General features: G+C 44.4%; 1 protein-coding gene and 1 long non-coding RNA gene across 3 annotated transcripts in view; both read right to left on the bottom strand.

Moving 5' to 3' along the window:
* The window catches only part of Arl15 (ADP ribosylation factor like GTPase 15), a 446,458-nt gene that overhangs the window by 262,942 nt on the left and 157,381 nt on the right, over positions 1-26,135 (bottom strand). Inside the window, exon 3 of one of the 2 annotated variants that reach the window (XM_004664945.2) lies at positions 14,030-14,089. The exons of the other annotated variant lie outside the window; for it this stretch is intronic. Coding sequence (XP_004665002.1) covers positions 14,030-14,089 — 60 coding nt within the window. The remainder of the gene's footprint in view (positions 1-14,029; positions 14,090-26,135) is intronic. 2 annotated transcript variants of the gene reach the window in all.
* On the bottom strand, positions 9,575-10,503 carry LOC123456271. The gene is made up of 2 exons (XR_006634435.1): positions 10,380-10,503; positions 9,575-9,801 (listed from the first exon to the last, which is right to left on the bottom strand). It is a non-coding gene; the product is annotated as an uncharacterized LOC123456271 (long non-coding RNA).

The following is a 26,135-nucleotide window of genomic DNA, read 5'->3' as shown; positions in this document are numbered from 1 at the left end:
CCTTGCAAATGAACTCCAGATGCATGTACCACCTTCTGCATCTGGTTTTACATGGAGACTGGGGAACTGATCTCAGGTCCTCAGGTTCTGAAGGCAAGCTCCTTAACTGCTGAGCCATGGCCTCAGCTCTTACTTTATCTTTTCCTGACCTCACCTATGTTGAAAACAGAAGTAATGCTGGGGGAGAATCGGTTTCAGATTAAAAATTCTTAATCCTTATTAATGATAGCTGGCATTCAGGATGCACTGCATCTGAGTACTCCCTTTCCCTATTTTTTGATAACTTAATCTACTCTTGCTTCTCATTTTGCGTCTTTTTTCCTTTCACAGTATTGATTATAGGGACGGTGGATCTTCTGTGACTCTCCTATGCCTCAAATATTCTTTTATACTCCCCAGGTATTCCTTTTGTGTGACACTCTGAAAAAATCCTCTCACTCGGGCTTTAGTTGCAACAATTTACGTCTGAGTTCTGTCACCATCTTCATTTTGAATTTTAAGATTCCTGAATTCCATGTTTGATTTCCCCCCCCCCCCCCATGAACACAAAGCTCTCTGGATTTCTTCTTCTGGTCACTCTATTACCTCTAGGTCTCTGACTACATTGTCCTCTCATTTCTGACCAGGCATCTTTCTTTTGTGTCGACTTTGTTCACTTGTGGGGTCATAATTATATGCTCATCTTTGTTTGAGACTCTGTCTGCCGGCTCTTTTGTTTGCCATTGTCTGTTTCCAGTGATTAATGGGGACAGACAAGTGGCCTGTCTCCTGTGTGTGTGGGCTTTCTAACCCACCTGGCACTATATGCTAAGGCACTGCACCACCTCTCTGGGTCTAGCACCCACACTCAAGGATTGAGTTTGTGGGTAAACACAGCTGCTATCCACTACTTAACACGAGGAGAAAAGAAAAATAAAGGCAGTGCTCCAAATGTGGGCTCCAATTAATAACTCTGATGATGCCCTTGATTAATAATCCCGATGAATTCCGTCGCTATTTCATGTTTCCATTGTCTGCACCTCACACTTCGTCTTGCTTTCCTTCCTTTGCCACAGACTTAAATCTATTTTGGCTATAGATTTAATCTGCCATCATTTGCTAATTGCTAATTGTTTTCTGATCACACAATGGGATTTTGGCCAGAAAGAGAAAAAAAAAAAAAAAAAGAAGAAGTCAGAAGAAGAAGGGGGAAAAAAAACACCCTGTAGATTTTTAATTTTCCATCATGTAAGTTACTTACATTGAAGGACTTTAATATGCTTGTATTGAAACTGATAACTAACCTTACGGAAAATCGCTCACAACCCTAGCTCTCATGGGTGCCATCAAAGTATTGGTGGCTTTCAAGGTTAAAATGATCAGGCATTTTAATTTTTTAATTTTTTATTTTTTTAAAATTTATTTATTTATTTGAGAGCGACAGACACAGAGAGAAGGACAGGTAGAGGGAGAGAGAGAGAGAATGGGCGCGCCAGGGCTTCCAGCCTCTGCAAACGAACTCCAGACGCGTGTGCCCCCTTGTGCATCTGGCTAACGTGGGACCTGGGGAACCGAGCCTCGAACCGGGGTCCTTAGGCTTCACAGGCAAGCGCTTAACCGCTAAGCCATCTCTCCAGCCCGATCAGGCATTTTTAATCGAGTCTTCTGATAACATTCTGGATCTCAAGAAATTAAAACCAACAAATTCGTAAGGCCACCAACAATGCCACCCAGGTCCTTTTTAGTTAGCGCTGGGTGTGTCAGAGGGCCGGTGTAGTTTGGCAAGCGGCATGTCATTAAAAGCACATTACCTTGCCCACAGCTGCCAGCTGGCACTCCAGTTAACAGAATCTACTAAAGCCTAACTTTTTTTTTCTGAGAATTAACATAATCATGATGACCAGCATCACTTTGCCAGTAAAATATACAAAGAAATGGGCTCGTGGGGGGGGGGGGTGTTGGGGGTGTGTGTGTAAGCATGCATTTGCAGAGCAGGAATTATATTCTCAGAGCCTAGCACATAGTTGGTATTCATTAAAATGAATCCAATACTAACAAAATCAATTGGCTTTTGAAGGGTTTTGTCATTACTCTAGTGCTTCAAGGCATAATTTCACAAATATCTCTGAGACTTAAATCTGCTGATGTGGTCTCTAGACAGCATAGGACCGGTGAAGCCTAAAGATGATGATTTTCATGCTTCATGTGTCTCCCAACTTGTCCCATCCATAAACCAAACCAACTCTTCATGACACTTGTCACATGTCGCTCTTCCTGGACTCTTTTCTTTGTGAAATTTCCCTTGTCCTTTTTGTAGCTTATCCAGACTGCACTCTGGACTCAATCCTGTCATAATACATGGGCACATAAAACCACAGTGCTCCTCAAAGAGAATGGAAAAGAAGTAAGAACTTGGTTAAACTGGTGTTAGTTGCTATTTCTCAAAGGAATCCCATGCCTCATACACCACAAACACACACACGGCATCATCTGCATGTCTACTGCACCTAAACATAAAATAAGTGAGGGGTTTTAAAAGAAAGCACACATGGGTTTCAAGGTAAAGGTGATGGGCTGTGTTATCCTCACACTCAGGAGAGCAGCTATTGGCGGGATCAGCTGCTAGAAAAGAAAGCTGCCGTGCAAAAGCGAAGCGCCTTGCCCAGTGTCCCTTGGCTTGTTTTGTTGGAGGTCAATACTGGTCTCCCGACGAACACTGCTATCGCTGCAACGCCGCACTGAAGGCAAATACTTACTGAAAACCAGTTGCTCTAACGGTAACCCCTGGGAGGAACGGAAAGACTTGCTCCCTTGCGAGCGGCAGGAAGCCAGGCTGAGAACCCAGCACAAATGTTCTGAGAGCAAGTTTGGTAGAGTTGGAAATACAGAAATGACCTGATTACCCCTCAACAGGAAACATAGGGAGCAGTGACCTTCAGAATCACATGAGCCCTCTATTGCCGGGGTGGGGTGGAGAAGGGTGGTCAAAAGACCAGGAAACTAGTTTCTAGAAAATTCTCTAGATATATATACAGTCTTAGAAGAAATGGACTATTAAGTACTACATTGGACTATGACTGAGAAGATAGAGATTTAAAAAAAAATTTTTTTTTTTCTCCTAGGGCACATCTCCAGGAGAAAACAAAAACTGAGATCAGGCCTACATGAGCCAGTAACAGACTTCTGGGCCCCTAGATTCAGTTATTTGGCTCTGCAGCCTGTTTGGCTCAGTTTTCCCTTAGCAAGTGTAAAAAGCACTTGAACGCCGCCACCCTGGGATCCTGTTCAACCAATTCAGATAGCTGTGGCCTTTAAACTCACATCCAAGGGACTTGGCTTCACACCAATATCATTTCCCCCAGCGAAGCCTAAGCTTCAGTGAGAGAGTACACACAAGGAGCCAGGAGTTAGCGGCTAGCCCCATTCCAGAAAGGCCTGCTTATTTTCTTAGATAAGGAAACAATGCTACATCGGGAAGTTTCTACCATTCAATATAACGTATCGCATTAGATTCATGACCATAAAAAAAAAAAAAAAGAGAGAGAGAGAGAGAGAGAGAAAGAGAGAATGAGTGAAAATACCACTGTCGATTCTTAAGGCATCTCTCTTGAGAACAGTCACGCAGCTTAACTTTTGTCTTCCAGCCCAATCCCTTGGGAAATAAACTGAGGTGATTTATTACAACTTGCACTTTACAGATAGCAAAACAACAGCAAGGGGTTCAAACGCAGAGTGTCAGGGTGTCTTGAAGGAAAACGCTTCCCTTGCGGAGTGCTTTTCCCCTGCACTGGTGTGGCAGATACGGACCGCGCTGGCTCATCTCTGTGGGTGTAGCCGTCCTCAGTTTCCAGAACTGGATGGTACTCCTGTGTCTTCACCTTCTGGGGCCTTGGACCTTAATTCTCTGTCCCCTCGCCCCTACCCACCCATGTCCACAGATGTCTAGTGCAGTTTCCAAACGGCAATCTGTTGTTCTTACACCAGCAAGAAGTCCCCTCACTCCACCTGTCTCTCTCACAGGCAACCTCTGCGTGTCTGACTATACTTCTTTTTCTATTCTGTATTTTTATTTTTATATATTTATTTGGGAGAGAGAGAGACAGAATGGGTATGCCAGGGCCTCCAGCCACTGCAACTGAACTCCAGACACATGTGCCACTTGGTACCTCTGGCTTACGTGGGTTCTGGGGAATCGAACCTAGGTACTTTGACTTTTCAGGCAAGTGCATTAACCGCTAAGCCAACTATCCCTTTTTCTAATGCTCAACCAATTCAGTGGCTTTTGTTGTCTTTACGCCTCCTCTCTGTGGTATATATATCATGATTCTGAGTTGGGAATTACACTGATTATTATTAATAAGCAGGTAGTAAGATTTTTTTTTTCCATAAGGGGTGGTAGTGGATCTATGGAGGGAATAATGCATATTACCTACACACAAGGCTCGGAGAATGCTCACGCGAAAATCGAAGCATTATGCTTCCTTTCAAAGTGAATTTTAGTAAAAGACAGATGTGAAAGGAAAAAAAAAGCTTCATTTTGGTGGAAGATATCAAGTGGCCTTGGATACAAGGGCAGAAATTTAAGGAAGCAGACAGCGGTGCCCTGGGTTGCCTGTCAGGAAGTTTGCCCTGGACAGTTTCTGGAGAAATGAGGAAACGTAACTAGCCCGGTCAGGTACACAGCATCGGGAGATGTGCGGCGCGGGGGAAAACGGCACCTTCCCGAGAAGACGCGTTCCCCCAGGCAGACAAGCAAGCAGGACAGAGTCCACATCTGTTTCCTATAACGGCCTGGCTGCGGAAAGAAGCAACCTTTAAAAAAATGAAAAGATGGCTGAGCCCACAACCCTCCAAAAGCCATGCGATCACAACTGCAACCATGAGCCGAGGAAAGGGGTGACGGTATACAGACAACTCGGGCCCTCCATGGCACCCCGACTGCCTCTAAAACAGAAGCCGGGAACAGTGGCCCCAGTCTTCGAGAACTTTCCCCATTTGACGGCCGGCGAGCAGCCGTTGAGTCCCCAAGCATGGGACAGCTCGCTCGGGGTCCGCTTTCTCGGCCATGGGGGACACGGTGTGGGGACGGTGGCGGAGGGCACATGGGGCAGCCAGTCAGACAGAGCTCATTAGGACAGGGGAGGAAGAAAACAAGTCATCTGGCAAAACCACTCCTGGGTGCAGAATTCGGTTAGGGAAGATTACTGTGTCTGGATCCTTATCAATGAATAACAAAGCAAGCCTGTGAGGAAATGAAATGTTCATCTCTGGATCATATCAATTCACATAGGAAATTTCCAATCAGGAGAAAAAAAAAAAAATCCACGAATGCATTAAAACTCTGCTTGTGGATTTAAGAAACCCCAAATTTCGACAACTGAAGAATGACCACGGCTGCAATGTCACCGCAGGGCGCACGATGTTTTCGGCTCAGCAAAGTACCCCCCCACACTGAACGTACCCCAGTGATGGGCTTACATGACACAGGGCAGACAGATGACAATAAAGAGGCAAAGACAAGGCTGGAGAGATGGCTTAGCGGTTAAGCGCTTGCCTGTGAAGCCTAAGGACCCTGGTTCGAGGCTCGATTCCCCAGGACCCACGTTAGCCAGATGCACGGGGGAGCACGCGTCTAGAGTTCGTTTGCAGTGGCTGGAGGCCCTGGGGCACCCAATTTCTCTTTCTTTCTCTCTCTGTCTGTCACTCTCAAATAAATAAATAAAAATAACAAGAGGCAAAGAGAGAGATTGTTCAGGTGGAATCCAGGACAGAAGTAAAGCTGGCAAGATGGAGACAGGAAAACACGTTCAAATATTAACTCGGGTAGAATACAAAAACCATTCTGGGCAGCTGTAGAAAAGAATCTAATGTGGCCCCTTCGTAATGACTGTTCAGTTTCAACAGGCAAGATGTAACGAGGAAAAAGAGTCCCTTGTCTAAGACAGAGATAAACGTATGACCACACAGAGGAAGAAAAAGAAGTGGGGGTAGAGATGTCACCATAAAATTTGTAATATTTTTTCTGTTTCTTGTGCGGGACCAGTGAGAATGCAACTATAGGGAAGCAAGTTTTGCCTCATGCTGTCTACCTTGGCCTACATAAGCTAAGGTACTCTTCACAGGATTTGGTGACATAAAGATACGATCGCTACATTCGACGGAGAAAGACGCTGAGGTTCAGAAAGAAGGGCATGCCCAGCATGCTTTGAAACCAGTCACTGAAGAAAGAAAACTCAGGCTAAAGGGATGGCTTTACCATTAAGACATTTGCCTGCAAAGCCGAAGGACCCAGGTTTGATTCCCACGTTAGCCAGATGCACAAGGGGGTGCACGCATCTAGAGTTTGTTTGCAATGGCTAGAGGCTCTGATGCGCCCATTCTCCCTCACTCTCTCTCTCTGTGTCTTTCAAAATAAATGGGAATTTAAGACAAGAAAGAAAAATGGAGTATGAAAGTGCATTGTTAAAGGAAAGGTGGAAGGAGAGCTAATCAAAATCTAAGAGGATATAAATAAGTCTTATGGAATCCTACTTTTTTGGACAAAGGAACACACAGGAGCCATAGATTGTTGCTAGAAAATTTTCAGTGCCAGCGATGGGATACCTTCCAGTGAGTTGTTGGCCAGGGAGGTCCCTGATGCCCCAAAACATTACAGGCCACCGCTGAGGCCCTTGGCTTCCCACCAGGAATAGATGGTAAGACCCTATTGCTGAAGACTCCACATACTTGGGCTGCAAGATCACTGAGAAACCCTGCTGGAGCTGAGCTGAACCCCTCCTCCATGTTGACAGGAAGCTAGAAAAAGTCACATTGCATGCAAATCAATGGGAAAGAGAGAAATCACCAGTGAAGATACCCAATGGTGGACACTGCAAGCCTTATATTTGGCCAGCAATGGCAAATGAGCCAATGGGTGCAATAGTGGCACATCTGTTATGGGGAAAACCAACTGCTCTCTAATTGGACTGGAGGCCCGCTCCATGGGAGGGAATACATCCCTGATACTGAAAACTTAAAACAGGGGTAGTCATGAGCCCTAGAGGTGTAACATCTGCTGCTGTCTACCTAAATGTATAGTCTATGCTCACCAAACTGCCCAGTAAGCACTTCTCTTAATATTCATACCCTTATATTAATGCTACTCTCACTTTTGGTTAGAGAACCTTCTCTTTTCAGATGGCAGTGACCTTGAGATGACTCAGAAGGTATCATGGTGCTGGAAAGAAGTGACCGAGGAGTGCTCAGCACTGCAATATCTCTATCACACCTTCCAAGGCTCAGGGTCCATTGTGGAAGAGGTAGTGGAAAGAAAAAAGAGCCAGAGGAAGGGTAGGACTCCTTACATGTTCCTCCAGACACAAAATGGCCTGGATATCCATGACCTCACAGTGCCTGACACTACCTACACAAGACCATCATAAAAGGGGAAAAAGTTCATGACACCAAAATAAAAGAGAGACTGATTGAGATGGGGAGGGGATATGATGGAGAGTGGAGTTTCAAAGGGGAAAGTCGGGGGAGTGAGGGAGTTACCATGTGATATTGCTTACAATAATGGAAGGTGTTAATAAGAAAGAAAGAAAGAAAGAAAGAAAGAAAGAAAGAAAGAAAGAAAGAAAGGAGGGAGGGAGGGAGGGAGGGAGGGAGGGAGGGAGGGAGGGGGAGAAGGAAGGAAGGAAGGAAGGAAGGAAGGAAGGAAGGAAGGAAGGAAGGAAGGAAGGAAGGAAGGAAGGAAGGAAGAGAGGGTACTGTTGGTGGGCGGTTTTAGATAGGTTGGACATTAGATGAATGATGCAGATCTACGTCTATATGTACCACCCTGGATGGGCCTGAGCTCTTCTCATCTTGGAAGTTAAGCAGGGTCAGGCCTGGTTAGTACTTGGATGGGAGAAATGAGATGCAGAAGGAAGCCTGGAGGGGAGAGAAAGGGAGGGGAAGGGAGGAGAGGGGAGGGGAAGGGAGGGGAGGGAAGAGGACAGATGACGTGAGGGAGGAGCCCCTGGTGTGCCAGACCCTGGGCAAATCACTTCACAAACTCAGCACACTGACTAAGCACGTGTGTGCCCATTAGTTCCCACCTCCTTCTCCAGGTCTGTGTCTTTCTGTCCACCGTCTTTACATCTGCAAAAGAGTAACAGCACCAATTCTTAAGTCATGAGGTTGCAAAGATTAGGTAAGAAAGGATGAGAGACAGAAAATGGAGAGGAGAGAGGAGGGGCTGGAGAGATGGCTTAGCGGTTACACGCTTGCTTGTGGAAGCCTAAGGACCCTGGTTCGAGGCTCGACTCCCTGCATAAGGCAGATGCACGAGGGGGTGTACGAGTCTAGAGTTTGCTTGCAGTGGCTGGAGGCCCTGGTGCATCCATTCTCTCCCTCTCTCTCTGCCTCTTTCTGTCTGTTGCTCTCAAATAAATAAATAAAAATATACAAAACTTAAAAAAAAGAGAAAGAGAATAACAGCCGGGCGTGGTGGCGCACACCTTTAACCCCAGCACTTGGGAGGCAGAGGTAGGAGGATCACCATGAGTTCGAGGCCACCCTGAGACTACATAGTGAATTCCAGGTCAGCCTGAGCCAGAGCGAGACCCTACCTCAATAAACAAACAAAATAGAAAAGACAGAAAGAAAAAGAAAATAGAAAGGAAAAACAGAAGGATGTGTAGAGTTCAAATTTCACATAAAGAATGGGCATGGAGGTGCACACCTTTAATCCCAGCACTAGGGAGGCAGAGGCAGGAGGATCGCTATGAGTCCGGGGCCACCCTGAGACTGCCTGGAATTCAGGTCGGTCTGAGCTAGAGTGAGACCCTACCTCGAAAAAAAAAAAAAAATTCACATAAAGCTAGGTATACCAGTGCCGCCTGTTGAGGCAAACATGTCATTCCTTTTTTTTTTTTCTTTTAGGTGTAGGTGTATGACACATGTCCATGGGTGGAAGTCCGAGGGTAACTGTGGATGTTGCTTACTGCCCCCACGTCTTTCTGAGGCAGATTTCTCCTTTCACTGGTAAAACTGCTGGAATGCTCCTAGTCCGCCAGCTGGCTCCTTTGCACGCGTCCCAGGCCCCCAGCGCATGGAACGATGCCAGCCCGAGTTCAGGTGCGGCTGGCTTCTGAGCTTCAGGGACAAGCTTCTGTCTCCACCTCCCTCCCACCCAGCTGGAATGGGGTTACGGAAGTCTGCTGTGGCTTCCAGGTGTTTTCTTTTAATTTTATTTCTTTACTTGAGAGAGAGAGGGAGAGACAGAATGGGCACCCCAGGGCCTCCAGCCACTGCAAATGAACTCCAGAAGCATGTGCCACCCTGTGCAACTGGCTTACGTGGGTCCTGGGGAATTGAACCTGGATCCTTTGGCCTCACAGGCAAGTGCCTTAACCACTAAGGCATCTCTCCAGCCTCAAAAGTCAGGGTTTTTGCTGGGTGTGGTGCCACACTCCTTTAATCCCAGCACTCAGGAGGCAGAGGTAGGAGGATCACCATGAGTTCGAGGTCACCCTGAGACTACATAGTGAATTCCAGGTCAGCGTGGGCTAGAGCAAGACCCTACCTCTAGAAAACAAACCACAACAACAACAAAACAAAAAACAATTCAGGATTTTTAAAACAGTAAAAAATTTATCTTGAGGTTGAGAGGAGGCGTGATGCAAAGTCCCACAGTATTCCGCCAGGGTCGCGGAAGGACACGGACAGGAGGTGAGGAGGAGCAGAGCCATGCCACTGTCCTGAGTTAACAGGGACAAAGACGACTTCCCATGTCTTGTTCACAAGTGTCATACTCCCTCAGCTTGCCCACCTTTATGGCCGACCTTTCTGAATTTCTTCCTGGAATTCAGAATTTATCCCTAGATTAACAGTCTGTCTGAACTCCAATTATCCTATCTTCTCAGCAGGTCCTTCCTGGGAAATGCAGGTTTTATATAGTCCCACAGTGGTCCTGAAACACTCCATCTTCCCTTAAAGCTTAAGAATACACAATCAAGCAATTCCCAGACAACTTCATGAAGCCACACCTCTCCTCAACTTCCCAGCGTCTCACACTGCGATGAGCCCCTTGGTACTTAAAATCCTAGGAAAGCTACACTTGCCATATATGTGATACCTCAGCTTTCCCTGAGCTCGTCCATGAGACACACTTAGTATCCAGTCCCCCAAATTTTTTCAAGAAATAAACTATGCATGACCCAATCAAAGAATCCACTCCTTGTATTGTCGGCCTCTTGGGATGGGACACAAGATATACAATCAAATTCTACTCTAAGAGTCATCCTTTCCTGAGATGGTCTCTCAAATAAAATCAGCTATTAAAGTTGACGGAGGTAATATAATCTGGTTAGGCCAGAAATCTGCTCTTTATACGAATGAGTACACAGGCCCCAGATGCAGTGGAACCTGTAACTAACCTTTCTGCTCCCGATCCGGCAGCTCCGTCTTACATTCCCGCGGCTCAGCCTCACTGCACAGCAGGTGTGAACTGAAAAATGACTGCCAGCTCCTACAGTATTCTCACGGCAATCTCCATTTCACCAGTTTTCAGGGAGGCAAAATCAAACCTTGGTTAAGGACAGACTTACTCCCATAACTCCAGCCTTCCGGCTTGACCACTGTACCTGATTTCAGTGGCATGGTGCCAACGTTATAGTAAGTTCCTTTAAGCATTCATTTTTTTCCTTAACTGTCCAGATGCATTCACTTTATTTACCTATAACATCTTATATAATAAATACATCAACAATTCACTGCCAGTTTCTTATACCTGATGGGTGTTAAATAAAAAATTGTGTCTAGCCTGATAATAAAACATTAACTACGAGTTACATTGAAAACCCAGTTGAGTTTTTAAGCCATATACTTAGTTCTATGGATTTTTATATTATATCTGACTCTTCAAACATTCGCAGAGGGCTGGAGAGATGGCTTAGTGGTTAAATGCTTGCCTGTGAAGCCTAAGGACCCTGGTTCAAGGCTTGATTCCCCAGGACCCATGTTAGCCAGATGCACAAGGGGGCGCATGCGTCTGGAGTTCATATGCAGTGGCTGGAGGCCCTGGCGCGCCCATTCTCTCTCTCTCTCTTTCTCTCTCTGTCTCTTCCTCTCTCTGTCGCTGTCAAATAAATAAACAAAAATAAACAAACAAACAAAAAACCCTTTAAAACATTCGCAGATAATACTGTCAACAAGAAAACAGCCACCAAAAGACCAAAGCAGTATTAAAATATTCAACCAAAGGTGATCCTCAACATTTTACATAAGAGTCACTCAAAAAAGAACATGCATGTTATCTTGCCTTTTTTGACCTTTTGGCCAAGATCAAGCGTGCAAACAGCTCATGTTCGGGGACTGGGCATTAGCTCAGTCAGTAACATGCTTGCCTTACAAGCATGAGAACCTGCGTTCAAATCCCCAGAACCTACATAAAAAAGCTGGTTGGGGCTGGAGAATGGCTTAGTGGTTGAACACTTGCCTGTGAAGCCTAAGGACCCCAGTTCAAGGCTCAATTCCCCAGGACCCACGTTAGCCAGATGCACAAGGGAGTGCACGCATCTGGAGTTCGTCTGCAGTGGCTGGAGGCCCTGGTGCGCCCATTCTCTCCCTCTCCCCCCCCCCCCCCCCTCTCTCTCTCTCTCTCTCTCTCTCTCTGCCTCTTTCTCTATCACTTTCAAATAAATGAATAGAAATAAACAACAACAATAAAAAGCTGGCTGTGGGCTGGAGGAATGACTTAGTGGTTAAGGCACTTGCCTGCAAAGCCAAAGGAACCCAGGCTCAATTCCCTAGGACCCACGTAAGCCAGATGGCAAGGTGGTGCATGCGTCTGCAGTTCATTTGCAGGGCTAGAGTCCTTGACATGTCCATTCTCTCTATCTGCTTTTCTCTCTCTCAAATAAATAAATTTAATGTAAAAAGCTGGTTGTAGCCTGGCGTGGTGGTGCATGCCTTTAATCCCCACAATCAGGAGGCAGAGGTAGGAGGATCACCAGGAGTTCGAGGCCACCCCGAGACTATATAGAGAATACCAACCAGGTCAGCCTGGACTAGAGTGAGACTCTTCCTCAAAAAACAAACAACAACAACAACAAAAGCTGGTTGTAATGATGCACTTTGTAAACCAAGCATCAGAGCTTCCCAACCAGCCAGCCTATCCTAAACAGGTGACTCCCAGGCCAGTGAAAAACCCTGTCTCCAAAAACGTGGATGGGATGTGAAAAACAACACCTAAGATTGTTTTCTGGCTTCCATAAGCGCACACACACACACACACACACACACACACACACACACACACACACACGTAGACCTACTCACACACACATAGCACCCACGTCATGTGGTTTTTGTTGTCAAAAATGAGAAAACCGGGCTGGAGAGATGGCTTAGTGGTTAAGCGCTTGCCTGTGAAGCCTAAGGACCCCGGTTCGAGGCTCAGTTCCCCAGGTCCCACGTTAGCCAGATGCACAAGGGGGCGCAGGCGTCTGGAGTTCGTTTGCAGAGGCTGGAGGCCCTGGCGCGCCCATTCTCTCTCTCTCCCTCTATCTGTCTTTCTCTCTGTGTCTGTTGCTCTCAAATAAATAAATAAATAAATTTAAAAAAAAATGAGAAAACCAAGGATCTTAAAAGAAAGTCATCAACTTCTCAGACAGGGCTGCTTTTCAGTAGTGATGCTATAAAAGACAGCATGAGCCGTCAAGCTGGCAGAGTGCTCTGAAAGCAAGCACCTGTTTCCAGAGATCGGCCACTACCTCATTCGATAAAAATTAGAAGGCCGGGCTGGAGGGATGGCTTAGCGGTTAAGGCATTTGCCTGCAAAGCCAAAGGACCCAGGTTCAATTCCCCAGGACCCACGTTAGCCAGATGCGCACGTGTCTGGAGGCCCTGGCACGCCCATTCTCTCTCTCCCTCTTTCTGTGTCAAATAAATAAATTAATCAAATATAAACAAAAAATAATAAGGCCCCCACCCCACTAATTAAATAGCGTAGGAGCTGGAGGGATGGCTAAGCAGTTAAAGAGCTTGCCTGCAAAGCCAAAGGACCCAAGTTCGAATCCCCAGAACCCACGTAAGCCATATGCATAAAGTGGCGCATGCATCTGGAGTTTGCAGTGGCTGAAGGCCCTGGTGCACCCATCCTCTCTCTCTCTCTCTCTCTCTCACACACACACACACACACACACACACAAATAAAATTTAATAAATAAAAATTTTTTAAATTGCATAAAGTTGGTGGTTCCATTTCATAATACTGAAAATGAGTCATGTTAGAATGACCGCAAAAGGAGAAGAAAAAGGCAAAAGAAAATGGGGTATGGTCTGAATCACAAAGTGATTAAAGAGGTAAAAAAAGAACTCTCTTCTAAGTCATTAAACTCATCGATATTACTGTGAACTCCGGCACTTACCATTTTCCTGCCCATTAGAGAATTTAGTAGGTTCACTGAATTGACTGATTTCTTTGTTAATCTTTGTTAATGGGTTAAGACCCTGACTGAAATAAAACACAACCAAAAAAAGTGCCCGACACAGGGTGTAATGAGAGCCTGACTGATGTATGCTTTCGGGCACAGCCTATCCAATCAACATGCTTGGCCAGCAAAGAACCCACTGGCAAAGATTTATTATCGGAACAGATACATTTTAAAAAGATTGAATACATCCAAATGTGCACTATAATTTCAAACAAAAGTACAATTCTTTGCCCTGTGTATTTTATTTCTTAATTATATGAAAATTCTCTTCATGTGTTTCCGCTAAGAATAGTTTTTGGAAAAAAAAAAAAAAGAATAATTTTTGACCAAGAGAAAACAAGTAAAATAAAATAAAATAAAATCAATTGCTATTAGTATTCTTTGGTTCCTGCAAAAGAAATCCAAGTTAGAACTCTTCAATAACCTTTAAAACATGTATAAAGAGTAATAAGTATTACTAGAAATATACTATCAAAAGAAAAGGCAAAATGTAATCATCTAGCATAAGTTATGATTTAACAACACAGAATACATGGATACCAAATTAGTGAAGTCAAGACTAGACATAGAAAGGATTTTAAAGGTTATACCTCCAAGTTCTTTTACATTCAAGATGGCATTCTGGAATGGTACTGCCTTTATACTAAAACCTAAAATTAAAAAAACAAAAACATAAGAATTAGCAACTTGACTTTTGAATGAAAATACTTAAGTTGGTCAAATCCTCTGTTTAGGGCAAACTAAAGATTTGCTCTGCATGGCTCATATTTATAATAGAAACATATAATTTCCAAGATAAGTAACCTCGTATTATCTACCTTCCACAGTTTTGAAAACATCATTAAGTATTATAGCAAAATATAACACTATCCCTTCACTCAAAATAGTTCCTTATTCTTGGGCATATAATGGCTATGCAACTTTTTGTCAATTATAAGGAAAATACATGGAAGTACAGAGAAGCCTCAAAAGAAATATTAGGGCTGGAGAGATGGTTTAGTTGTTAAGGTGCTTGCCTACAAAGCCAAAGGACCCACATTCAATTCCCCAAGATCCACATAAGCCAGATGCACAAGTTGGTGCATGTGTCTGGACTTTGTTTGCAATGGCTGAAGGCCCTGCCTTGCAATTCTCTCTCTCTTTCTGTCTCAAATAAATAAAATAAATACAACAATTTTTTTAAAAAAATATTAAATGTGCTGGGGCCTTTTCTGGACCTAATTCTTAATGTCTTATAATTTTTCTCATATATAACCTAACAACTGGAGATATTTAAATGTAAGATATCATAGGAGAGTTACTTTAACTTCATGCTATTGTCTTAGGAACACAACTAAGACTATGCACATGTATTTTTCTTTAAAAACACAACCACAACTACTTATGCACAAATCATTTTATAACATATATCATGAAGATATTTATACAATTAATGTATGTTAACGAGTATACAGTTCCATGATTAATAATATATTTAGAATTAAACTATCACCCCTGAAGTCAATTTGCTTGAAACATACGAGAATATGCATGCAGACACACGTTTGCAAAGAAATGCACGGGCTGTTTCTGAAAGAAGACATAAGAAACTCAACTAGGAACGTCACTCAGGAGAGAATGAAGCTTACACTAGAAGGGAAATCTGTTTCCATTAAGCGTCTTACCATGTACTTTTTTTCTTTTTTTTTTTAAGATCTGAACTGGGTGTGGCAGTCCTTGCCTTTAAGCAATTTTTTTTTGTTTAATTTATTTATTTGAGAGCGACAGACAGAGAGAGAAAGAGGCAGAGAGAGAGAATGGGCGTGCCAGGGCCTCCAGCCACTGCAAACGAACTCCAGACTCGTGTGCCCCCTTGTACGTCAGGCTAACGTGGGTCCTGGGGCATCGAGCCTTGAACCAGGGTCCTTAGGCTTCACAGGCAAGCGCTTAACCACTAAGCCATCTCTCCGGCCCACCATGTACTTTTTTGACTAAAATCCCCACTAATTTTTTAAAGGTAATTTATCAGCCATTTCAGAGCATTATTTAGTATGTACAATTACAATGAAACACAGAAAACTTTTTGCAAGAAACTCACTAAGGAAGACAAGCACAAACACTTTTCACCTGGGACAAGTTATGATTACTGCCTGGAAAATACAAACTACGCAGTGGATAGAAAAGTTACTTCACGCGGTTTCACTGTGCCTTGTACAAAAGAAAGTCAGAATGCCCATTTAAAAAATTAATATTGGGCTGGAGAGATGGCTTAGCGGTTAAGCGCTTGCCTGTGAAGCCTAAGGACCACGGTTCGAGGCTCGTTTCCCCAGGTCCCATGTTAGCCAGATGCACAAGGGGGCGCACGCGTCTGGAGTTCGTTTGCAGAGGCTGGAAGCCCTGGCGCGCCCATTCTCTCTCTCTCCCTCTATCTGTCTTTCTCTCTGTGTCTGTCACTCTCAAATAAATAAATAAATAATTTTTTAAAAAAAAGGTTATTCTTTAAAAAAAAATAATATTTACATATTTATTTTAGAGAGAGAAAGAATGGATACACCAGGGCCTCTAGCCACTGCAAACGAACTCCAGACGGATGCACCACCTTGTTCATCCGGCTTACATGGGTCCTGGGGAATCGAACCTGGGTCCTTAGGCTTTACAGGCAAACGCCTTAACTGCTAAGCCATCTCTCCAGCTTAATAGGCCCATTTTTAGCCCAGTAGAACTTTTGCACTCCTTTGCCATGTGCATTACGGTAGCATCAGGTACCAGTGTAAGCACTGACTCAGACTAAATGAGGCGTGGATCCTGGCTCTGTCTGTTAGAAGCCCCGTGACTGTGGACAACCTACAACTGTGGCTTTCGCATTTGTGGAACAGGGATGATGGTGCCCGCGTCACAACACTCTCAGAAGGTGTGGACACCGTGCTTATCACGGTGCTGGGCTTGTCTGAACGTACATAAGTTAAGTGGCATTGTGCTTATTTGTTGATAATAATTTAGTCATGAGGGTTATATGTTCTCTGCCAGCCCGTGTAGGCTGCAAATGCATAAGGGAGAAATTCCAGGGGGGGGGGTATTTATTAATGTGGTGTTTAGCTGGAAAGATAACTGTTTCCTCTGGCTGAAAAGGATTTTGTTGGTGTGATGGAGACGGCAACAGCTGAAATTTCCTACAGAGAAAACAGGCGCTCATTGAGTCCTCTAAGAATCTTCCAAACCATGCCCTTCCTTCCCTCTGTGGGCCTAACGCAGACGCACAGGGAAGCATGAGGGCTAATGCTAATGCGTGAAGCCACTGGGTCTTAGTGACACAAAAGAAGATTGAGGAGGAGGCAGTCAGTCCCCTGGGGCGGAAATGCTGGCATGGACCTGGGCCTGCAGCAAAACCTGTTCAGGTGTCTGGCCTCTGGGGAATCAAGGACAGCCAGTGCCCATCACAATACTCCTGCTGGGATCAAAATTCTCCTCTGCAGGAGACCTGGATGCTTGGAGATATCTACCTACCAAACATGGATATACTACGGATTAAAAGGCAGTGATTATGAAATACTGGAGACAAACAAACAAACAAACAAAAAGCCCGTTGCTCAAAGAATAGATTTTATAGGGAAGAAAGGCAGGCCCCAATTTTGACAAAGAAAGTTCGAGAGTATGGTGGTGGGGTAATGTCTAATCCATTTTGATTCTTAAAAGCCGACAATGTGCAAGGACTCAAAAGAAGTAATATCCTGGCAGACACGGTCACTCCCGTACGCAAAATACAACCTGAGAAGTTTATTAATCGAATAGTCAGGTTATGTTACTGTTGCTATCTTTAAATCCTAGCAGATTCTTCATTGAAAAAAAAGAAACTGACTACAAAAATGTCTTCGTCGAGCTGGGCATGGTGGTGTACGCCTTTAATCCCAGCACTCAGGAGGCAGAGGTAGGAGGATCACTGTGAGTTCGAGGCCACCCTGAGACTACAGAGTGAATTCCAGGTCAGCCTGGACAAGAGTGAGACCCTACCTTGAAAAACCAAAAAGACAAAAAAGTCTATGTCTGTTCATATTAGGCAAAGTGACCTAGCCACGCTACTTATAGGCATATAAATGTTTCTGCCAAGTATTCATAAATGTCCTCCACCACCTAGACACCGTGTGGCTAGATTTACACTGCAGACATATTCAGGGTCTTCCATAGCACCATCTCCCTCTTATTTTTACAGCATAGCTGTGGCTGGTAATTGCTGTTCAGAGAATAAATCCCAGATGATCAGACCAGGAAATGAGAAGGTGCTCTCTCTTCATGAAAGACAAATGGTTATTTTTCGATTTCCAGTCATTCTAAGCATTTGCAAAGATTAAACAGAGCTAAAAATTTAAAGCCACATTTTCAGCTCACCAGATGGGCAGCCAAGAAGGAGGGCCATCGCCCTGTATTCTACTCCTTTCTACATTGGGGCGGATGAGCTTGAGGGGAGGAGGCAACCTTGAGTTGAGATACAAAATTCAATCCATCACAACACTTCTCTCAAAGGGTTTCTTTGAGGAATGGAAGGGTGGACTCCAGAGAGACAACCATGGGCTCAGATTCTGACTCCGCCATTGATTAGCTGTCTGGCTTTGTGCGCAAGGTACTTTTTTAAGTTTTTTGTTTATTTTAATTAATTTATTTATTTGAAAGTGACAGAGAGAGAGAAAGAGGCAGATAGAGAGAGAATGGGCGCACCAGGGCCTCCAGCTACTGCAAACGAACTCCAGACGCGTGCGCCCCCTTGTACATCTGGCTCACGTGGGTCCTGGGGAACCGAGCCTCGAACCAGGGTCCTGAGGCTTCACAGGCAAGCGCTTAACCGCTAAGCCATCTCTCCAGCCCAGCAAGGTTATTTGTCAGGAGCACTTGGTCTGGCATCCTTTAACTAACGAAGTGCGTGAATTTCCAGCCTTCATTTCTATGTCACTTGAACAGTTGCAACTACACGTCTGCTTGTTTGTTTGCGTTCCGTCTTGCGTGAGACCACACGGGCCCACGATGGAGAAAGAGTGCACGGCGTGTCCCACAAGCCCACGCCAAGGCTTGGAATGTGAGAGGATGCAGGTCATTACTGCCACCGTTGTGTACTCGTTCCATTTTGAATCCATTACTTGCTGTAACAATCCCAACGGTGATGCCAGCATAGGGTCTCACGAAGAAGCAGCTGAGTTGTAACGATGAAAGCTTGAGCCTACGTGTAACCACCACAGCAAGACTCTACCCGGGTTCCCTCGTGTGCCAACAAGAGTCATGCTGGTGTGTTTAATCTTGAGCCCAGATATTGGCAGAGTTGACTGGGTAGCACATATGTGGCCAATAAATCCACAAATTTCCTCTGCTTTCTGTTTATAAATAACTCAACACGAGCAGCCCATGTAAATGTTTTCAGGCCTATACAACAGTGCTTTTTTTTTAAAAAAAAAAAAAACAAAACTTTTTTTATTTATTACTGGAACAAAAATAATAGCATGAGTTTGGAAAGTCCTGTTTACTAGGCATTTATTAATAAAAACTGGAGCGAGAATGATGTCCAATCGGCTGAGCAATGACAATGTGATCATCTCCCGCGCCCCCCACTTCAGTCATGGGATGCTGGGGGCTCTCCCCTGGGAGTCGGTGTGCGGACGTGACAAGATGCTCCCCTAGGAGGCCTTAGCTACAGCCTCAGACTCAACAGCCGCCTTCCCACCTCGCCTAGGCCTTGGGTGGACCAGGCCAGCTCGAATTAGGATTCCACTGTTTGTATTAACCATGGAGGATGGAGCAACAGTAATGACGGAGCCCATCCTTAATCCTGCAGAATTTGGCTGAAGGCCTCCCGGGTAGGTCTCCCTGGGCTCCATTCAAACAACTGGACAGCTGAAGCTTAACTTATGCACTCATTTTTTCCTGGCCTATCTAAGCTACATTAGTAAGACTGAAGCCTCCCCTAAGATTTAACCCCACAAATTTTAATAAATATATGACTTGGTAACTCTTTGGGGAAATTATTGTTTGCATAGCCTTTCAGTCTTTGTTTTTGCAACCTTCAATCCAACAAAACCTGTGATACAGGGGAGTTGGATTTGAACTTTTTCACGCAAAAAATAAAATAAAATAAAAATAATTTTTTTAAAAAAGCACTCCTGGAATTGTAACAAAATTAGTTTGGGAGGGGCTGGAGAGATGGCTTAGAGGTTAAAACGCTTGTCTACAAAGCTGAAGGACCTAAGTTTGATTCCCCAGGACCCACGTAAGCCTGATGCACAAGGTGGCACATGCGTCTTTGAGTTCGTTGGCAGTGGCTGGAAGCCCTGGAGTGCCCATTCTCTCTCTCTCTCTCGCTCGCTCGCTCACTCACTTGTTCTGCAACTGTCCCTCTCTCAAATAAATAAGTAAAAATGAAATATTTTTTAAAAATTAGTTTGGGAGGAAGGCTGGTCTATTTTTATTCACTACGTGGAAGCGTGAGGATTTTGCTTGGGTCTACACATCAGCTCCTCCTTGCTTCCTCTCAAGTCTACATATGTGTTCAAATGCTTCTGAAATTCCTGGTCAATCTTAAGAACTGTGGAAAAGGATTAGAGAGATGGCTCAGTAGTTAGGTGCTTGCTCACAAAGCCTAAGGGCCTGGTTCAATTTCCCAGTACCCATGTAAAGCCAGATGCACAAAGTGGCACATGCATCTGAAGTTTGTTTGCAGTGGCAGGAGGCCCTGGTATGTCACTTCTCTCCCTCGTCTCTGCTTCCAAATAAATAAATAATTTATTTATTTTTTTAAACAAAAGAACTATGGAAGGGAAAGAGATCAGTGGTCCTAGCTGGGCATGGTGGCATGTGCCTTTAATCCCAGCACTTGGGAGGCAGAGGTAGGAGGCTTGCCATGAGTTCAAGGTCACCCTGAGACTACGTAGAATTAAGTGGTCTTGACCAGGACCAAGAGTATTCCTTATGCCATGATGTAACGTTTGGACAAAAATGTAGTAAAGTTCTTCTAAATTGGATTTCAACATCATAAAAGGAAATTTAACCTACTGGTATTTACAAAACACAGACCTCTCCAAATATCAAACCTACCTTCTCGCTTGTCCCTCTGATAAGGTTATTTATGCATTCGAGTTGTCAATGAACCTTTTCTTTCTTTCAAACTATCATGATCTTTTCCGATTAGCTGAGTGATCAACTCCTTGGCAATTTTTCAAGAGCAGAAATATATATGCCTGAAGAGATTTTCAACACTTTTCAGTTTTCTCTTGGCTATTCTCAAGTTCATCAACACATTATCCCGAGCCATTAGACCCCATCCCTTTGGTTTATACAGGAAAACAAAGCAAATATTTGTGTACTCTACAGATGCCTTACGCAGCCACAGGCAAGGAACTGGCTCTAGACAGAACTTATTTTTGTTTTTAGACCAAGCAGTAAATTGCCTAATTTTTGTCTTTCCACCAACAGGCCATGCTGACTCCAGGATTTCTGAGCTCTTTGAGCTGTGACAATGTGAGTATTGTTTAAAAAACTTATGTCAAAGCTGAAAGACTGTGATAGCTGGATTCCCTTTCTTCTTGGGAAAAGGCAGCCTTGCTTGCTTTGCTGAAACTGGATGGGCATGCCCTGGTCCAATAAGCTTCCATTTCATAAGAAACTAATTCATTGTTTTGGTTTATCCGGGTCTCGCTCTAGGCCAGGCTGACCTGGAATGCACTACGTAGCCTCAGAGTGGCCTCAAACTCACAGTGATCCTCCTACCTCTGCTCCCCACGTGCTGGGATCAAAGGCGTGCGCCACCACGCCCAGCTCAAAAAACTAATTCTTAACATAGATTATCTTCTTAATTGTTCAAAACTCCCAACATATACTTCATCTTTAATTAGATTTATATTTTCAAAACATTATAAAACAGAGAAAGAATTTATAATAATAATACAATTTCTCCTCAATGCAGCGACATCAACAAAGCATATTGTTATTTTCACATGTTCTTTCCCTGGAATTTTCCCTGGACTTCACTATATAGTCTCAGACTGGCCTCAAACTCACAGCAATCCTCTTACCTCTGTCTCTCAAGTGCTGGGCCATCGTGTGCCGTAACACCTGGACACAATTCTGGTAGCTTCCGATTTATATGAATAATTTTTTCCCAAGAAAAGATACAGTAACAATCTCAGCTACACCAATAATACATGTGCACAGTACAAGCTTACCAGCATTGAGTCTTATCATAAAGACATGAATCTTGGAAAATTTAAGTTCAAAGGAAAAATCTAATATTGTCTTGTTTATTCTCAATGAAGATTTTTTTTTTTGTTTATTTGTTTGTTTTTAGCTAGGGTCTTGCTCTAGCCCAGGCTGATCTGGAATTCACTACTTAGTCTCAGGGTGGCCTCCAACTCACGGGCAATCCTCCTACCTCCCAAGTGCTGGAATTAAAGGCGTGCACCACCACGCCTGGCTCAATAAAGATAAATTTTTGATAAAGCTGAACCTTTTGCATCTGTTTCTCTGCCAGGTATTGTTTGTTAATTAGCTCTGTGCACTTGATGTGATTTATGTCAGATTTGCATCCTCTACGTACGACAGCCTTAAATTCTTATCCACACTATCTGATTCAAATATTTCAACAATATTATTTTCCTTGGTTTCATGGTGACTTTGAGGTTTCTCTCTGTATGTGTGTGTGTTTGTGTGTGTGCACGCGCGTGCACGTGTGCGCACAAGCAATGTGTGTAGAGAGAGTATGTGTGGCGTGGTATGGGTGTTACATGTGGTAGATTTACATGTGTGTGTGCATGAGAACTTCACGTGTCTTTGTCACTCAACTGCATACACTGACGTGAGAAGGTGTCTCTTCCTAACCCTGAGCTCCTTTTGCTTTTCTTTGTTGTTGCTTTTTGTTTTTAGAGGTAAGGTTTCACTCTAGTCCAGGCTGACCTGGAATTCACTATGGAGTCTCAGGCTGGCCTCAAACTCACGGTGATCCTCCTACCTCTGCCTCCCAAGTTCTGGGATTAAAGGTGCGCGCCACCACGCCTGGCTACCCTGAGCTCCTTTTGTAAGAGCCACGGGGATGGGGGGCGGGGGGGATATCCAAAGGCATTGCCCCCCGCCCCAACAACGACTGACTGCTACTCTCACAACTCACAACCCCACAACCCCAGGGTGACCAGCAGCAATGTCACTCAGGGGGGCCCCTCAGTGGAGTGGGGACGGGGAGAAAGGAGATGATGGTACCAACACATGTTGTGTCCATGCAGCGTTTCTGTTTAATAATAAAATACTTTGGGGCTGGAGAGATGGTTTAGTGGTTAAGCGCTTGCCTGTGAAGCCTAAGGACCCTGGTTCGAGGCTCAGTTCCCCAGGTCCCACGTTAGCCAGATGCACAAGGGGGCGCACGCGTCTGGAGTTCGTTTGCAGAGGCTGGAAGCCCTGGCGCACCCATTCTCTCTCTCTCCCTCTATCTGTCTTTCTCTCTGTGTCTGTCGCTCTCAAATAAATAAATAATTGAAAAAATAATAATAAAATACTTCTATGCAGGTTAAGTAGGCCACAGGCAGACAGGGATGGCAGAATTGATCCTGCTCCAGATGGAGTCCTTGAATTGCTCTCATCCGATGCACTGTGACAATGAGCACAGGGTGAAAACAGACCTGGAAGATGTGTCCCTGACCGGAGCCACCCTTGGTTGACTTGTCCCACCAGCTATGAGGCTCTTACGGATGTCCTTCAACAGCTGGAATTGCCTTCCATTCCTAGGATGAGACCTTTTTATCATTTTTGGGTCTGTTACTGAAGAGATCGCACCATTTGTTTGCAGTTTACAGGAATTACAGGTGAATTAAGCTGGACTGGTGTTGTGGGGTCAATTCAGGGCCTGACACATGCAAGGCAAGCACTCTGCTATTGAACGACGCCCACCACGAGATTGACTTTATTTTTGTACTTAAGAAAAACTTTGAGGGCTGGGGAGACGGCATAGCGGTTAAGCGCTTGCCTGTGAAGCCTAAGGACCCCGGTTCGAGGCTCGGTTCCTCAGGACCCACGTCAGCCAGATGCACAAGGGGGCTCACGTGTCTGGAGTTCGTTTGCAGAGGCTGGAGGCCCTGGCGCACCCATTCTTTCTCCCCCTCTCTCTCTCTCTCTCTCTCTCTCTGCCCCTTTCTCTCTCTGTCTGTCACACTCAAATAAATAAACCAAAAAATTAAAAAAAAAAAAAAACAAAAAACTTTGAGGCTACAGAGGTGGCTTAGCAGTTAAGGCGCTTGCCTGAGAATCCTAAGGACCCAGGCTTGATTCCCCAGTGCCCAGGTAAACCGGATGCACATGGAGGCGCATGCATCTGGAGTTCACTTGTAGCGGCTGGAGGCCCTGTGTGCCCATTCTCTCGCTGTTTCTCTTCATTGTCTCTCAAATAATTAAATGAAAATTTTTTTAAAAAATTAAATTTTTTTCTTAAATATTTTATGTATTTATTTATGTATTTGAGAGTGGGGAAGAGGGAGAAAGAGCAGGGAGATGTAGGGAGAAAAAGTGGGCATGCCAGGTCCTCTAGCCAGTGCAAACAACTCCAGACACACGTGGGCCCTAAGGAGTTGAACCTGGGTCCTTTGGCTTTGCAGGGAAGCACCTTAGCCACTAAGCCATCTCTCTAGCCCCACCTTTTATTTTTTAAAATATTTTATTTATTTATTTAGCAGAGAAAGAGGGAGAGAGAGAGAGAGAATGGGCGCGCCAGGGCTTCCAGCCACTGCAAACGAACTCCAGAGGCATGCGCCCCCTTGTGCATCTGGCTAATGTGGGTCCTGGGGAACTGAACCTGGGTCCTTTGGCTTTGCAGGCAAACACCTTAACTGCTAAGCTATCTCTACAGCCCCACCTTTTAATTTTTAAGGCAGAAGCTGGGATTACTGATTGGAGGTGCTTTTTTTTTTTTCCTAATGCTGGTGTTTACCACTCTAAGGGCTGCCCCATTCCCCAAATACTGCTGTAGGAAGCATACCACGAACTCTGATAGACTCTCACTTGGTACAAAATGTGCTACAATTTCTCTTTAGTCTTTCTTTGGTGCATAAGTTAGCTAAGAATAATTTAGTTTCCAAATATTTGGGAATTTTCCCAAGGATCTTCTTGTTAACAATTTCTGATTTGATTCTATTCCTGTCGTAAAATATATTTAGTACCTCTCAAGTCCACCTGAATTTATTGAGATTTGTTTTATGTGGTACATAATGTTCTAATTCTAATGTTGCAAGGGCAAAAGAAGAACGCCTTCTACGGCTGGGTGGACCGGGTCCACAAATACGAGTCCAGACAAGATGTCCAATCGTGCTTCTCCTCTGCTGCACCGTGGCCGGCTTTTATCCCACATGTGCGGTAAGCTGGCGTAAGGGAAGAATCTCTGATCATAGCTGTGCGTTTCTCAATTTCACTCTGAAGTCGTGGCATGTTCTGTTTCGTGCAATCTGAAGCACCGTTATCAGGCACATAAGTACTCGGCATTGTTATTTCTTCTGATTCAAAGATCCTCCATCGCCGGGAAATGAATTACTTTATCTTCAGAATTACTCTTTACTGTGAAATCTGCAGTGCCTGATATTGAAATGATCACCTTAAAAATGTTTATTTTTATTTGTTTATTTGCGAGAGAGGGGAGAAAGAAACAGAGAGAGAGAGAGAGAGAGAGAGAGAGAGAGAGATGAGAGAGAGAGAGAATGGGCATTCCAGGGCCTCCAGCCACTTCAAACAAGCTCCAGATGCATGTGCCACCTTGTGCATCTGGCTCACATGGGTCCTGGGGAATTGACCAAGGTCCTTTGGCTTTGTAGGCAAAGGCATTAACCGCTAAGCCATCTCCCCAGCCCTGAAACAATCACTTTAATTTCCTTTTGTGCACTATTAAGATGTCTTTCCCCATCCCTTTTCTTTAATCTGTCTGTATCTATATTTAAAGTTTGTTTCCAGAAATTGCTCTTCAGTTGAGTTTTCCATTTATTTTAACTTAATTGGCGCACATCAGTCTTAATTGAGAAGTTTAGATCATTTACTTTTTTCATAAAATATTTTATTTTTATTTGAGAGAAAGAGGTGCATAAAGAGGAAGAGAAAGGGCTGGAGAGATGGCTTAGCGGTTAAGCGCTTGCCTGTGAAGCCTAAGGACCCCGGTTCGAGGCTCGATTCCCCAGGACCCACGTTAGCCAGATGCACAAGGGGGCTCACGCGTCTGGAGTTCGTTTGCAGTGGCTGGAAGCCCTGGCACGCCCATTCTCTCTCTCTCTATGTGCCTCTTTCTCTCTCTGTCACTCTCAAGTAAATAAATAAAAATGAACAAAAAAATTAAAAAAAAAAAAAAGAGGAAGAGAAAGAAAGAGAGAGAATGAGTGTGCCAGGGCCTTCAGCCACTGCAAACAAATTAGAGACGCATGTGCCACCTTGTGCATCTGGCTTACGTGGGTCCTGGGGAATCGAACCTGTGTCCTTTGGTTTTGCAAACAAGCATGTTAATCGCTAAGCCATCTCTCCAGCCCACAGATCATTTACTTTTAATCTTACTATTATTTTTTTTATTTTATTATTTATTTACAAGGAGAGGGAGAGAACAGGCACACCGGCATCTCTAACCACTGTAAATGAACTCTAGACACACGCACCACTTTGTGCCTCTGGCTTTCTGTGGATACTAGGGAATAAAAACTTGGTCATTGGGCTTTGCCGGGAAGCGCCCTAACC

The sequence above is a fragment of the Jaculus jaculus genome, chromosome 20, assembly GCF_020740685.1.
Source record: "Jaculus jaculus isolate mJacJac1 chromosome 20, mJacJac1.mat.Y.cur, whole genome shotgun sequence".
NCBI classification, from domain to species: Eukaryota; Metazoa; Chordata; class Mammalia; order Rodentia; family Dipodidae; genus Jaculus; species Jaculus jaculus.
Note: the sequence above shows the minus strand (reverse complement) of the source record. Positions and strands in the feature narration are given on the sequence as shown.